Below are 15,554 nucleotides of genomic sequence, written 5' to 3'. Positions count from 1 at the left end.
CTTTCCTACACCATCCTTGCTGCTCTCTGATTCATTGAATTTGGTTGGTTTGTTCCACATCTGGAGTTTTCTGGTTCTCAGAACCAGGAGGATATAGCCCTATACCCAGACATAGACTTTAATCTGAGCCTGGTTCCTGAAAAATCCTGGCCTGCAGGGATTTATTGTCATGGAGAACTTGAGCTGGCCAGAGGCCTATTGATGTCCATAATTGTCAGTTTGAATAATGAAAACTTGTTGTTACTGGGTATACAGTACTGTATGGCCTAGCTATTGTAGTTATCTGTTATGTTGCTAATTCATTTAAATAATAACATTATTTAGATTGATCAAAATAACAAAATTATTTTAACTATTCAAAATTACTGAGAAAATAAAGGTAACCTAGGAACTCAACCTACTCGCCAATTGAAAGGGAAAATATTTTTTAAACTTATTTTTTCAAAGATGGGAAAAAATGAAGTTGTGCAGTTCAGAAAAATAGGGGAAGTATTTTGAGGAAACAACAACAATATTCTTTGAAGCTTTAAATACCTCTTAATTATTTTTTGGATCAGTAAAAGTATTGTTTCCCATTTCCTCCCCACAGCCAGGGGAACCGTTCCATCATCATAGCCCCAGGCAAATGAGACCAATTGAAGAAGGAGGAAATGGCATGGAGGCAGTCAAAAGCCTTTCTAGTGCTAGGAGGTGGGGATGATATAGGAAGAGAAGCAGGAGAGATGTCTTTACTTCTCTACCACAACTGTCTCAGCATCAAACCCCACAAGTGGGAGGGTGACAAAAGAATAGAAACCTCAAGTAGAAAGAAGGGATGGTTACAAGTCTTTGAGGACACAGTCTCAGAGTGTGCCCTGGCACATATGTATGGATACTTCTGGGGAAGGGGAATAGCAGAGAGAGGCCATGATGATTGTCTGGGTGCCCCCAGCCCTCACGTGGTAGAGAAGGTCCCCCAGAGTCTCCCTGGGGTTCATGGAAAAGAGAAGAAAGCTAAGCGCCAGAGGAGCTGCCATGGAGCTGCTATGTTCAGGACCAGAGTGACACCCTGGCAGAGATAGCAGTTCCTATGGGTTAGACAGCCCAAAGCAGTTTCCAGAGGAAGGAAGTGGCAGAGCCTTGTGGGTCTGCTGTGCCAGTGAGACAGCAATAGGGCCGAGTCAGCAAAGTAGGACCACAGGGCTCAAGTGTGCTGAGGAAATAGTTCACAGGCTTCAGCAGCCCTGAATCAACGGGGGATGCCAGCAGCTACCCAGCAACCAGGAAGACCAAAATCAACTCTAGAGAGGGTAAGGAGGACCCAGCGGACAGAACCAGGTCCTCTGTGTGGACAAGCTGTCTCTCTATCTGCCCCCATTGCCATGAGGGAATATAAGTTTATTCCTTCACACAGATGCCATCTTGGCTAAGGAAAGAAGGAGCTGGGAGAAACCATGAAGAAAGAACACATCGCTCAAAGAGACTGAGTTAATGCAAACTGAGAAAACAGATGGACAACATACCTTCAACTGTAAGTTTAAGAACCTACCCTCTACTGTTCCACCTCCCAGCCCCTGACCCAGCCAGCAGAGAACATAGACTTGTAAGGAAGTTTTGTTCTGTATAGAAGATTTTTAAAGACATTTAAAAAATAACTAAGTTTAGACTGTACAATTATCACCTTAGCCTTTAGCAAAAGTAGAGACTCCAAGAGCTAAAAAAATGCAAATAGCACCAAATAAATATAGTGACCACCTTTTAAATCTGTGACTATGCGCCTTTGTTTTCCAGTTTAAGGCATTATAAGGGAGATCAAGAAGGAAGCTGAAACAGTGCTGAGATGACTAATAAAAAATAATAAAATAATAAAAAATAAAAATATATATTTTAATAAAGGTTTACGTGTAATTGGGTTAAGCCCGTTCTGAATAGATGCTAATCGACCCCTGAGATGCCTGAGAATTGCTGACTATTGTTGCAATTGAAATAATAGAGATAATGTGCAAAATTAGACCAAAGATAAATTCCAAGATGCACTGATTTTTTTCGATTTTTCAAGTTAAACTGCTATAGGTGGGTTGCCATTTGCATTCATCTGAAAACATAGAATTCAAGTTTTGGAGATGCTGAGATTTTATTCCCTTGAGCAAAATGTTCTGCACTGTTCTAATCAGCCTGACCAGTTCTGAAGAAAACAGAGCAGCCAGTTGAAGAGAAAACTGGTAAAGGGATAAAATGTCAAATATACCAAATAGATTTTGCTTGCTAGCAACAAGGGAAGAAAGACTCAAAAACTGGGGACAGCTTTTCTCTTTCTCAAAGATAAAATATGCTCCGCTCTGAAACTGCATTGTATTTTGCAGGAAGAAGCTAGAGCAAATTTCAAAATAAAACAGGAGGAGGTGATAAACAGAATGGTTTCACTGCAGACAAATGACCGGCTCTCCCTCTGGCCGGTCCTGAATTTTACAAATTCTCCCAGGAGTCCCTGTGTCATTAGGAAGCAAAAACACCTTCTCGTTAAGCCCGATCCTAAGTTACCTTACAAGCAGGAGAGAAAGTATGAAAGGAAAAACAAAAAAAGAAACCAAAAAAAGGACTGAAAAAGATGCATACTTAGTAACCCAGATCATGATAAGCTCTTAGTTTTTAGCAAAACTCACAGGCCTGGGCAGCAAGCGGAAGTGCCCTCTTTTTGTGCAGCCATCTGCTGCGAGCGGTGATATTCTCTCCACTGCAGAAGCGGCTCTGCATCCAACAGGGAAGGTCTGAATGTTCTCAGTAGTGTGCACACGCCTAGATTGGACATAAGGACTACATTTTTGCTGAAAATCTTGTTTGTTGAATCTAATCAGTACTGTTGGAAAAACCACCTTCCCACTGCTGCCCAAGATTATTTCTGGCTGCGGAAAAAATGCCCAGGCATCAGAACAGAGTCAAAGCCTTTCTTTCATGGGGACTTAGAGGATTTCTCCAAGATAAATTTGATGTTTCAGAAAATAATCATAGTAGTAGTTCTTCACTAAGTGAATTCACAGCAATTACATTCTAACCTGAAATCAGGTGAGAATCGCAGCTAACACTTCTCACTAACTCTGTGGACTTGGCCACGTGATTTACCCTCCCCAAGCCTCAGACTTCTCATCTGGAAAGTAGTGGTAATAACATCTACCTTGTGGCATTGACACGAGAATTTGATAACATATGTAAAATATAGGTGCTCATAAAATGATATCTGCCACTATTGTTATTATCACTATTGTTGTTAGTGTTCATGTATATTTAAAATCATTTTCTTTTCTAGGAGTTTGGTTCCTTACATTTTTTTTTTCTATTAAAAAGCCCATTTTAAAGCCAGTGTGATCAAAAGAGTGAATTATTCAAGAAATACATCAAAACGTGGAATCTAGGAAACAGGGTATCTAATAAAAAAGAGGCAATAGGCTGAATAGAAGAGGAACTTTAAAAAAAATCTTAGGCTCTAAAGGAGGTACAGATTATCTGATAGGTTTGAGCACTTGGAAAACTGTTAAGATTTGGTCATTAGCACAAAGAAAGTTAAGCAAATTTAACTTGATAATTTTTTAACTCTAGAAAATAAAAAAATGTGTCCAAGAAAAGAAACATGATGACAGTTCTACTGATTCTGCAGTTAAGAATATTTACATTGTCATAAAAACACAAACACTGAATTCTGATTTAATAAAATTGTGTTAGAACCATAATGGGACAATGCATGAGGAGAGAGTAAAATCCAGCAAAATAGAAAATTAGCCTACAAGGTCCAAAGTTGATTATGCAGGATACAAAAACATAAATATGTTATTTAGAAATATGATGGTATATTTCAGAAGAAATGTTGAAAAAAAGCTGGAGAGCAGGCTGGTGGGGGGAGGGTTAGAATGAGGAGTGTGGGTATCATTAGCTTTTTATAACTGAATGAAAGATTCTTTAAATTCTATAGTGCTTTACAATTTTCAAAAGTTTCACATACATGATTTCATGTAATCCCATAACCCTTTTTTTATCCCCTAACCCTATATTGCCCCCATCCCCCACTAGTAACCACTAGTTTGTTCTCTATATCTGTGAGTCTGCTTCCCTTTTGTTTTATTCACTAGTTTGTTGTATTTTTCAGATTCCACATATAAGTGATATCAGACAGTATTTGTCTTTCTCTGTCCAACTTATTTCACTCAGAATAATGCCTTCCAAGTCTATCCATGTTGCTGCAAATGGCAAAATTTCATTCTTTTTTATGGCTGAGTAGTATTCCAGTGTGTGTGTGTGTGTGTGTGTGTGTGTGTGTGTGTGTGCGTGTGTATCACATCTTCTTTATCCATTCAGCTGTCATAATAAACATTTAGTGCCACTTGACTTTTTAAAGGCATGAACATAAAATATTGTGATTAAAAATGAAACACTGAAGAAAAGAAATACACATTTGAGATATAATGGACATCCCATACACACACACATTGATAAGCCCAAGTGTATGAAAATCTACACAATCTAATCTTTGTAATATTTCCTGAGCCAAAAATAAAGAAGTAAATGAGATCTGTCATCTAACAATCAATATTATAGGATTTGGTAGTTTGGATGAGGAGGAAAAGGAAAGGAGGCAGAAAAACTTAAGAAATGGAAGGCATGGCCCCTGAATTCAATGATCCTCCAGTCTGGTAAGAGGACAATCTCATAGGAGAAGGAGGCTGGAAAACTAAAAGTTCTTTTTAGGGAGAAAAGGAACAGAAACCTTTTATGGGCATTTCTGTCTATGTCGCCTAGAGATTTTCTATGAGCTGTTTTTCAAAATTCAAAAGAGAAAAACTTGTCTGTGTTTAGCTGACAAGATGAGCTTCATGACATTCCAGAGAGAAAGGAAAATCATGTTTTTTCAGCTACAGGATAACACATAGATCAACCAACCTCTGATTGTACAGATGAAGCAAATACACTTAAAAAAAGCTATGTATCTTTCCCTATGTGGGACCAGAACTAGACTTCTAATATCACTTGTGTGTTCTGGTGAATGCCCAATACTAAGTTAGCCAGACTGTACTATAGTGGTTTGAGATGAGAAAAGTCATAATTAAATTTAATGTTCCATTGATGAAATCCAGATAATAAAATAATATTAACCATTACCTACTTGTATAGTGCTTTCAAAAGTGTCCTTATCTTCATTCTTATTTAATCCTAATAATCCTGTGCTGATAAGAAAATTCAAGTTCAGAGAGGTTTAGTAAATTGTCAAGGGCAAACAACCACTGAATAGCAAGTTAGAGAAACAGACTTAAGTGTTCTGACTCCTTGTCCAACACTGGGAGTTTTTCTTTTTCATTATGACCCACTAAAATTTAGAGAACATTTTAGAGAAATGATGTTGCTTTAAAAATGCTTTAAAATACTTTAAACATGCAATCTCTCAGTAGTGGTCAAATATTAATTAATTAAATTAATAAATGAATTATTTTAGGTTTCAATGACAATTCTGTTGAAGGGATAGTAGCAGAAATATGCAAAATGGCTATGGTGGGAGAAAATCTGTCATAAGGAGAGGAGCCATGCATGTCTAACTAGGGCTGCAAAACATTTAAGGTAGCAGTTCCCCTTCAGAGCTTGGCAATAAATGAATATTATTTCTCCAAAATTTTTCAAGTAAATATTAATTCTGTCATTGCAATTCTTAAAATAAAGAGGCCAGGCAAACAAACAAAAAAATTTAATGGTCAAGGAATGTTGAAAATAAGTAACAAAGAGCAATTGTTCTTCCTCTAAAAATGGCTTTTCATGGATCTTCTAAGGAGAAGACTCCAAACCACTGACTTATGAAAATCAACTTGCAATTTCATGCATACTATGTACAGCTGTCCAATTCACATACACACATCCAGAATGTAGGATGCTCTGGTATCAAAGTGTAGGGTTTCCAAAATATAAATATTTCAGTGCTCTAAGATGGCACTTTTTTCCTCAATAAGGCAAGAAAAATGCAAAGATAAATGTCATTAATTGCTCCAGATGTTTCCCTCTAGAGAAGTGCAAACTATAAACATCAATACTGCATTCCACTAATAGCTTCAAGCATTGGCTTAAAGCATCATTAATTTTACATTCGTAAGGTCTGCAAGTGTATGCCTTGCATTTTACTGAAAGTTTCAATCAATAGGTCCTCCTTGTTGCTTTCATTCTAAATAGCAACACAACACTATAGTAGATGCAGAAGTGTAAAAATATATTTATCCATATACATAACATAACATAAAGTCACGTAACAGAAAATAACTGGAAGTTAGATTCTAACCATTTTAGAGATTGCATTTTTCAGGTGAGGTGATATTTATTTTAACTGATTTTTTTTTTTAATAGTTGTTTTTAAATCTCTCTTGCTGGATCAACACAAGGCAAAACTAAAACTCTGTGTAAGGCAAATGTGTCATTGGATAACTTGTAATTCTTTTCCAAAAAATGGTCCTTTCATTTTTCAACCTGTTTTTGGCAAGTAACCTATATTGCTCCTCTTCTGTTTGGGATGGTGTTGTTTCTTTTCCCCACATGATGGCAATTTTAAAAAATGATTGCAGTTTTGGGCTTCCCTGGTGGTGCAGTGGTTGAGAGTCCGCCTGCCGATGCAGGGGACACGGGTTCGTGCCCCAGTCCGGGAAGATCCCACATGCCGTGGAGCGGCTGGGCCCGTGAGCCATGGCCGCTGAGCCTGCGCGTCCGGAGCCTGTGCTCCGCAACGGGAGAGGCCACAACAGTGAGAGGCCCGCGTACCGCAAAAAAAAAAAAAAAAAAAAAAAAAATGATTGTAGTTGCTTTTAATAATTCTACCCCCATTATGTTGATTTACTATTATGGGCATTATGCTGATTGACTATTATGGGCATGTCATTCCTTGACATGAGATGTCAAGGAATTTTGGCATTCACAGGGAAGTAATTATGTTGATTTAGCTGCAGTTTTCGATTTTAATTTTCAAACCAAACATGGACACTTGTGAGGTTCCTTGAATCACAAAGATTTTCTCACATTGAGAAATCTTAACCTGTGTGTATAAATTTCCAAGACATCTGTAGACAGACTTTAGGAGGATTGCACAATCTCTGACACTGTAAAAAAAATTCTCTGTGCTTTTTGTGAGAAGGGGATCCAAAACTTTCACCAGATTATCAGAGGGGTCTCTGACCCCACAGTGTTTAAGAACCAGTGTTCCACTGGGTACTTCTAGTTAAATCTAATTTTAAAAGGCCTCAATGGGTTGTAATGGTTTCAGAATTATTTTCTTCCAATGTTCTTTTCAAAATTGAATTCAAACAACCTTGCATGTTATATTCAAAGACTTCTTTTTAAAGGATTGAATAATAATATTAGGCATAAGCACTGATTATCCATAGACCTTCCCTACTTTGCCTCAGAAATTTACAGTAAACTAATGAGTACCTTTGTTTTCATTTTAATTTTGGGTCAGATTTGTGGTTTAAGTTTTTCAAATTCCCATTTCATGCAAACTAGAGTTTAAATGTCAGTTATAGAGATCATGACTTGAACTCTGTCAGCAAAATGTATGGTAATAGCTCTATACCTGAGGTACTGCAGACTGGCACAAACTCAGAAAGGCACAGGCTGATAAAGAGACATTTGCCCCAGATTTGACTGCTCTTTGATAAAGATTATGTCTCAGATTAAATAAAGCTCTTACAACTCTGTAACACAGATCAGACATGCAAAAATTCCATTAAAGACAGAATTTGGTAAATTAGTTCTCTCTTACTAACGCACCCTGCCTGGAAATGTGAACTTAATTAAGAGGAATTATAACAGATTTTCGAGGTCCTGAGAGAAATGGACCATCTTTAGATATCCCTTTGAGAGACATATAACCCTAGGGCCTCTTATCAAGAACAAAATAGGGATTGGAGGCATCAATAGAAAGAGGATACTTTCTAAGAAATTGTACCTCTTTGTCTGTGAATAGGTTTATGTGATTACGGAAGTGGATCAGGGCCCACGGTGATCAGGGCACTGCTGTAGTGGTAGTGCCACATTTTTGTGCAGTCAGACACAAACTGGCATTTTAATGCCTGCTTCCTTGAGAAATGCCAGAATGGTGCCTGTCAGGACCAAGATCCCACAGATGGCCTTGTCCTGAAAACCCTCACACATAGCTTCCTCTTAGAGGCCATGGCCCTTGCCCTAAGGCAGAGGGTCCCAACTAGGGGCCAATATGTCCTCCATGCTGCGTTTGGCAATGTCTGGGGACATTTTTGATTGTCACAACTAGGGCGATATTACTGGCATCCAGTGAGTAGAGGCCAGGGTAGCTGCTAAACAGCTTACAATGTACAGGACAACACCCCACAACAAAGAATTATCTGCCCCAATGTGTCAAGAGTTCCATGGTTCAGGGCTTCCCTGGCGGCGCAGTGGTTGAGAGTCCGCCTGCCGATGCGGGGGACGCAGGTTCGTGCCCCGGTCCGGGAGGATCCCACATGCCGCGGAGCGGCTGGGCCCGTGAGCCATGGCCGCTGAACCTGCGCATCTGGAGCCTGTTGCTCCGCAACGGGAGAGGCCACAGCAGTGAGAGGCCCGCGTACCGCAAAAAACCCCAAAAAAACAAAAAACGAAAAGAGTTCCATGTTTCAGAAATCCTGCCCTAAGGCCAAGTCACTTTTCCCCACTCTGTGAGATTACAGAGGTATGCACGATTCAGACCCACACTTTTTACAGGGCCACTAGAATTTAGTCAGTTTGAATGCCTTGGAAATTGTACTGCTTTGGGCAGAGTGGAGTGAAAAAATATCTTAAAATGTGCCTCCACCTTCCTGGTTAATAGCAACTCCTTTCTCCAAAATGCAGATTAAATGTCAACTCCTACAGGAAACTATTTCTTATTTCAGCATCACCTCCCCCATATGCTTTCATTACCATAGGCTTACCCCAATAGCAGCTCTGTTCAAATGATTTGCTATTCCCCTATTAGATTATAAATTCATTGAAAGCTGGGTATTTTTGTTTGTTTTTTAAATCCCTGTGTCTTAGTGCCTACCAGAATGCTTAGGCCATAATTGGTACCCAACAAATATATGTTGAAGAAAAGAACAAGTCTGGAGGACTGGCTTGGATTCTGAGCACCTTCCTCCAAAATAGGTTTACTCAAGACTTTTAGGTGAGCACAACAACCTCCAAGATATCTAAAGATGCCTGACGCCTTGTCCTCTGAGAACATGAAACTGGGCAATGTCATTCCATGGCATGTAGGTTCATCAGCGTTGTAGTGGAAATTCTTGGTGTACCGGAAGATAGCCATAATGATGTTTACCTCAAATGCTACAAGACTGTAGAGATCATAAGATCTGGTCGGGGGCTTCCCTGGTGGTCCAGTGGTTAAGAATCCACCTTCCAATGCAGGGGATGTGGGCCTGATCCTTGGTTGGGGAACTAAGATCCCACATGCCGTGGGGCAACTAAGCCAGTGTGCCGCAACTATTCAGACTACTGAGGCCGTGCGCACTGCAGCCTGTGCGCCACAACTAGAGAAGTCCACGTACCACAACAACAAAGAGCCCGTGCGCAGCAATAAAGACCCAGTGGAGCCAAAAAAAAAAAAAAAGATTTGGTCAGCGGTTTACAGCAGAACTCTCCCTAAATGCCTTTTCTTAGGAGGAAGGAGGGCGAGCTCGGCGTGTTACTTATAATGAGCTTGGCTTTGCAGTCTATGTTCTACAGAACTTCTCCCATCACTGAGGGAGGAAGAAGTAGAGTTGAGCTAAATAAGCACATGGAATAGGGTAGTTGGGTAGCCCAACACATCTCTACCAGTAATCAGCTCACACCAATACACAGGTACAAGTCTGCTGAAGGAGCTGACTATAAACAAGGGCAATTCTCATGTTGGCTGCCTGTAGATTATACTCAAAGCCACAAGAAAGTAGGAGAACTAAGTTTAGAATAATTTATAAATGTGTTTTTGTATTAAAAACAAAAATTCTGAGATTATAACATGACTAGGTATCATATTGAAAAGCACCTCTCAAGTTTATAGCACATCAGTGATAATTTGTACTATATGTTATTATGGAATATAAAACAAAATGATTTAAATGTTACAGATAGGATGATGCTATTGCATTACATTGTGCTGTTATCTTGGCAAAGCACATCAAATAGGATTTTAGCAAAATGCTTAATGTGATTATAAGTAAAACATTCCTGACATGAGTTGGCATCAGGAAAGAAAGACAGGGACATTTCAGAATATTCGACTTTATTTTCCATTGACAAGCACAACATAAATAACGTACATTTGTTAAGTACACAGACTGGCTCTGACTAGAATGCCGTCAAAATTCTGATGTACTTTTCATAGTCTCTTTTATTTTTCGTCTCCACCATATTGAAGACTACCCTTTAAAACATACTGGAAGATATGTTTAAATACACTTAAGATAACTAACTACATAAAGGTGACAACAGTATACCTTCCCATTTAACCAAGTGTGTAGGGATGGGGTGCTGAGTAGGAGAGGTGGAGAAATGTACACTTTCTATACTGAGTTTTACATGATTGATTGAAGTGCCAATGATTTCAATTCTTACTTAGATACATTTTGAAAATAATATATTCATTTGTTGTAAACAGATCAAAATAATCAGTGCCTATTTTTAATTTGTTTCCTTAAAGAAATGTTCAACTTTATGCTATTTGTACAAAATTGTTTGGTTAAAGAAGAGGGAGAAGGTAAGATATTTCATATATATGCAGGAAGATTGGGAAGAAAAAGAGTTTAGCAGTCAGTGATGAGTTGAGTGAATTTAACATTCACTCTTACAGAAAAGAACACTGGCCACTCCTCGCTTTGTCCTACTGATGCTCAATTATGAAAAGATAAATGTGGCCTCTTCCTCTCCTTGCTTCTGTGAAATGGCCTAAAAGGATGAAGAATCTTGACAAGTTAGAAATACACAGGTTTTCCTTCACCTCTTTCTCTTTGTTCTCTGTCCCACCCTCCATGCCTGTTCCATATGAGTGTCGTTTCAAAAGCTGAAAGAACATTGAAGTCCATCAGTAAGTCATACACATTTTCTCCTGCTGAACATTACAGCTTTGATTTCTACAGAAACTGAAAACCATAGAAAGAAACTATTTTCAAATAACTATTAAAGTCTGGTGATTAGCTAGCTTTTGGCTAGATATCTGATTCACTTTAATTAAAAAGTCAAAATATTCTAATTCTAAAACAATTAACAAAAGGATTTAAGATCTGCTCTAAAAAAATTTAGAAGTGCTATCATCTCTAAAATGCTCAGAAAGCCTGAAAAGGCTAATTTGTATCTGATGGTAATCTCTTTCCTTCTTATCTTTACTCCCATAATAAAATTATTTCATCAAAGCAGATATTAAAAAGCAGACTCAGATGTTTCATATATTAGGACATTAGCATATTAGAAATGTGAAACCATTCTCTCTCTTAAAAACAATCCCAGCTTCACCATAGTAAATATTTCTGTTACTTTTTCTCCGTGAGAAAATGGAAAAACAGGCTGGAGGCAAGGGCACTGGGGAAACAGTCTCGTTCCTAATGAGGAAATAAGCATTCCAGTGGATATTTGAGTTATGCTTTGAAATAGATTGATGTAAAACTTCTGAAAATAAAATAATTTTCATTCTCAATAGATAGTGTGATTTATATATGAATAAATATGGTATATGTCTGATTGAACTGCATTTCTAGAGAATCAAAATGTACTTGTCTTGTGGTATCATAATGTAATGGTTTACAACTCAACTTGTATAAATTATAAGCCTTTAAATAGAATCCTCACTTTAGGAATTATAAAATAGAGACTATATGGGGGCTTCCCTGGTGGCGCAGTGGTTGGGAGTTCGCCTGCCGATGCAGGGGTCACGGGCTCGTGCCCCGGTCCGGGAGGATCCCACATGCCGTGGAGCGGCTGGGCCCGTGAGCCATGGCCGCTGAGCCTGCGCGTCTGGAGCCTGTGCTCCGCAGAGGGAGAGGCCACAGCGGTGAGAGGCCCGCGTACAAAAAAATAATTGTTGACCTCTTTTAGAAAAAAAAAAATGCCTCACTTCTAGACTTGTTGAAGTCTTTCATAAATATGTATAGTTTCAGTTTTCCCTTTGTCACTTTGAGAACAAAGTCACCTTGTACTATTCTTTTTACTTTCTTCAGTTTTATAGGTGGACTCAATCCAAAAAAGGCATTCAGGGAAGGCATGTGAAAAATTTTACTTAATAACTACAACATGAATCATTATAAAATTGAAACCTTTTGCATGAGAGAAATCTAGGGGAAATGAACTTTTACATGTAATTAGTAACTATATTAATGATACCAGTATAATGGAGTTTAATTTTTGAATTTTCCCTAATTCTCTGTTTCATGCTTCATACGTAATCACCACCTGTCAGTAGTCTTAGAATTCTGAACAGATAGCAGCTTCTTAACAAATCTGCATGTGAGTTTTAGACTGATTTCCAAATTTTGTAAATAGACTCTATCATAACCTATGTTAGGAAACATCACAGATTATGTCACCTCTTATTAGCATTGTATTGCAACTCAGAAAACAGTTCTGTCGATTTAGCCACAATATTACTCTTCATTTAAAAAATGTTATAATCTCATTCATTGAACAATTCTTTTCATTTATTTAGACCTCAATTTTTGCAGATTTGAGACATAACACAATCACAAAGCTAGCAATAAACAAGCAGTTATGAAGATTGGGCATGGTTGGCGACCTAAATTTTTACAGAGGTAAATCATGGAAATTTTAATTATTCCATACTAAGCTTTTTATATGTTTGTAGTAATAAATACTCTCTGTAGTAATAAAGTCTCTCTGTGTCACTCATCTTCTAGTAATCTGTATATTTCAAGAGAAGCTTTGGGGTTAAAATATGAGAATAAATGGGTAATATATGTGCCTAAAATTTCATAAAACAAAATTTTCCTATTTTCTGTAGCTGACTTAATCCCAATACAAAGAACTATGATAACTGACATGGGGAAGACTGAAAGCAGATCACTAATCTGGGGTCAAAACCAACAAAAAACATATAAAGTATTAAATAAATAAAATTCCTAATTCTTGAAAATTTAATATTAGAATATTGCCACAGATTGTCCACCTTATTAAAATACTGTTTTGTCAAAGTTTTTAGTTTGTCTATTACTCAATGCCAGTGTGGTCACAGGGTCTTTTATAGTTAACTTTTACATGAGCTTCCACAATTTTATTCCATAACATGGTCAAAAGGTCTTTTATATAATAAAGAAGTGTTCAGTATATATGTGCACTTTAAAATTGACAATCATTTAAATCTGGCATGATTTAAAATAACTTCATATATAGCATTAGGTAAATTTGATAAAACTTGGGATAACACATTTTGTTTCTTCAATTTAAAATATTTTAAAGATATCCACCATACTTATTTTATTTGAAAAGTAAACTGTTCTAATTGGTTGACATGTCATCATTCTCTTCTGTGACACAACATAGCGGTATAAATTCACTGTTTGAAAAATCAAAACTGTTTCGTAAAATCTACGACAGCTGACATTACATATATTTCTACATTGCATTCACTCACTACTTTCTATTTAGTTTCCTAGGTCTCTATTTTTTTTTTTAACCAATACTGAGAAGTTTTGTAATTCTCATAATTTATGCATGCATTTTTTTCCTGCTCAGATATATGCATGGATAAACTAAGTATATGCGAGTGAATTTAAAGGCCAATGAACTTAAACGTGGAAACTGACATACTCTTCTGCAGTGACTTTAGATGTTTACTTCCTAACCACATCTAGGGCCTCTGAACAACATCTCTGAAATCTAACTTCAGCTATCATCCAAAGACTGATATCATTTAGGACTTATATTTCTTATCAGGTTTTCCACGTACTAACAAATGGCTGCCTACATAACAAAACTCACATGCTGTTTACATAATTCTTCCTTTTCCATCTCCTTTTTTTTTTTGACAATAATATTATATTTTAAAGTCTCTACTAAAAAGATAGCCTCTTATGTCCAGATCCTTCTTCCAGAATTACTTGTTTCAATTATTTACCTATTCATTAATTCTTCTTTTTTTAAACATCTTTATTAGAGTATAATTGCTTTACAATGTTGTGTTACTTTCTGTTGTACAACAGAGTGAATCAGCCATATGCATACATATGTCCCCATATCCCTTCCCTCTTGCGTCTCCCTCCCATCCTCCCTATCCTACCCCTCTAGGTGTTCACAAAGCACTGAGCTGATCTCCCTGTGCTATGCAGCTGCTTCCCACTAGCTATCTATTTTACATTTGGTAGTGTATGTATGTCCATGCCACTCTCTCACTTCGTCCCAGCTTACCCTTCCCCCTCCCCATGTCCTCAAGTCCATTCTCTACGTCTGCGTCTTTATTCCTGTCCTGACCCTAGGTTCTTCAGAACCTCTTTTTTTTTTTTTTTTAGATTCCTTTTCAAGCTTGTTCAAAAACTGCCATCATCCACAACTACCATGTATCCCTGGGCAGGAATTTGTTTTGTAGTTAAGCATGAGTTTTAGGCTGTTTTGTCTTTATGCATTTCTGTGGTTTGATGAAAAGTGCTATTTCTTTGACAATAATCTCAATTACCACTTGGGAGTAGCAGTCTCTTAAATTATTAATACAAATAACGCTCTTTGTTATGCAACAATATGACACTGCACATCTGAAGATAAATTTGTGTTTCTGTAATTAAACAAGCAGAGATCATTCACTGTATCAGCTTGATGGTCTGTAATGGCATGAAGCGCTTCAACCATATTGTGGGGCCCCACCAATGTGCACTTTGTTTTGGCAGATAATGATTCATTCATTCCCTGAGCAAACAGTCATTGAACACTTTCTATATTCCAAGTGCTGTACTAGGTGCTGGAAGAAATAACCCAATCAAGCTCATACCACTTGGGTCTATACTATGTGTATATCTAAACCTAGGGTCTGAGGACCACTCAAGAGGTAAAACCTCTTCACTATAAGATCATTTAAGTGCACTTTTTTCCTGAAAAAAAAAGTATGTAGTTTTGTTTCATCCTCCATGAGGTGACCTGTAGGATAATCCAATTCTATGGCATAGAGAGATTTTATAATGGGGTTTTAGTATAGGTTATTTATCATCATTTTTTCCAAAACCTAGACTAGTGGAACGATCATGAGTTACAAAAGTGCTCCCAGCAGATTTTTTTCTTTTATTTGAATTTTTGAATTATATTTATTCATTTATTTTTTTATACAGCAGGTTCTTATTAGTTATCTATTTTATACATATTGGTGTATATATGTCAATCCCAATCTCCCAGTTCATCCCACCACCAACCCCGCATCTCCGCCACTTTCCCCCCTTGGTGTCCATACATTTGTTCTCTACATCTGTGTCTCTATTTCTGCTCCCAGCAGATCTTGCTGTCTCACTCAATTTGACATGGTCATTTAAATTGATTCCTCCTGATTGACTTAGAGTGGTGTACTTATTAATCTAATAGATATTTTGTACCTCTTAAAATTA

The 15,554-nt window shown here is 37.5% G+C and overlaps 1 protein-coding gene across 2 annotated transcripts in view; it reads right to left on the bottom strand.

Annotated features, from left to right (window-relative positions):
- Positions 1-15,554, bottom strand: part of PTGER3 (prostaglandin E receptor 3) — a 69,340-nt gene that overhangs the window by 14,644 nt on the left and 39,142 nt on the right. The window contains exon 3 of one of the 2 annotated variants that reach the window (XM_030865949.3): positions 10,241-11,026. The exons of the other annotated variant lie outside the window; for it this stretch is intronic. Coding sequence (XP_030721809.1) covers positions 10,847-11,026 — 180 coding nt within the window. The 3' untranslated portion in view covers positions 10,241-10,846. Of the gene's footprint in view, positions 1-10,240; positions 11,027-15,554 lie in introns of those variants that run through there. 2 annotated transcript variants of the gene reach the window in all.

This window comes from Globicephala melas, chromosome 1 (genome assembly GCF_963455315.2).
Source record: "Globicephala melas chromosome 1, mGloMel1.2, whole genome shotgun sequence".
NCBI classification, from domain to species: domain Eukaryota; kingdom Metazoa; phylum Chordata; class Mammalia; order Artiodactyla; family Delphinidae; genus Globicephala; species Globicephala melas.
The sequence above is the reverse complement of the archived record's forward strand: the minus strand, read 5'-3'. Positions and strand labels throughout refer to the sequence as shown.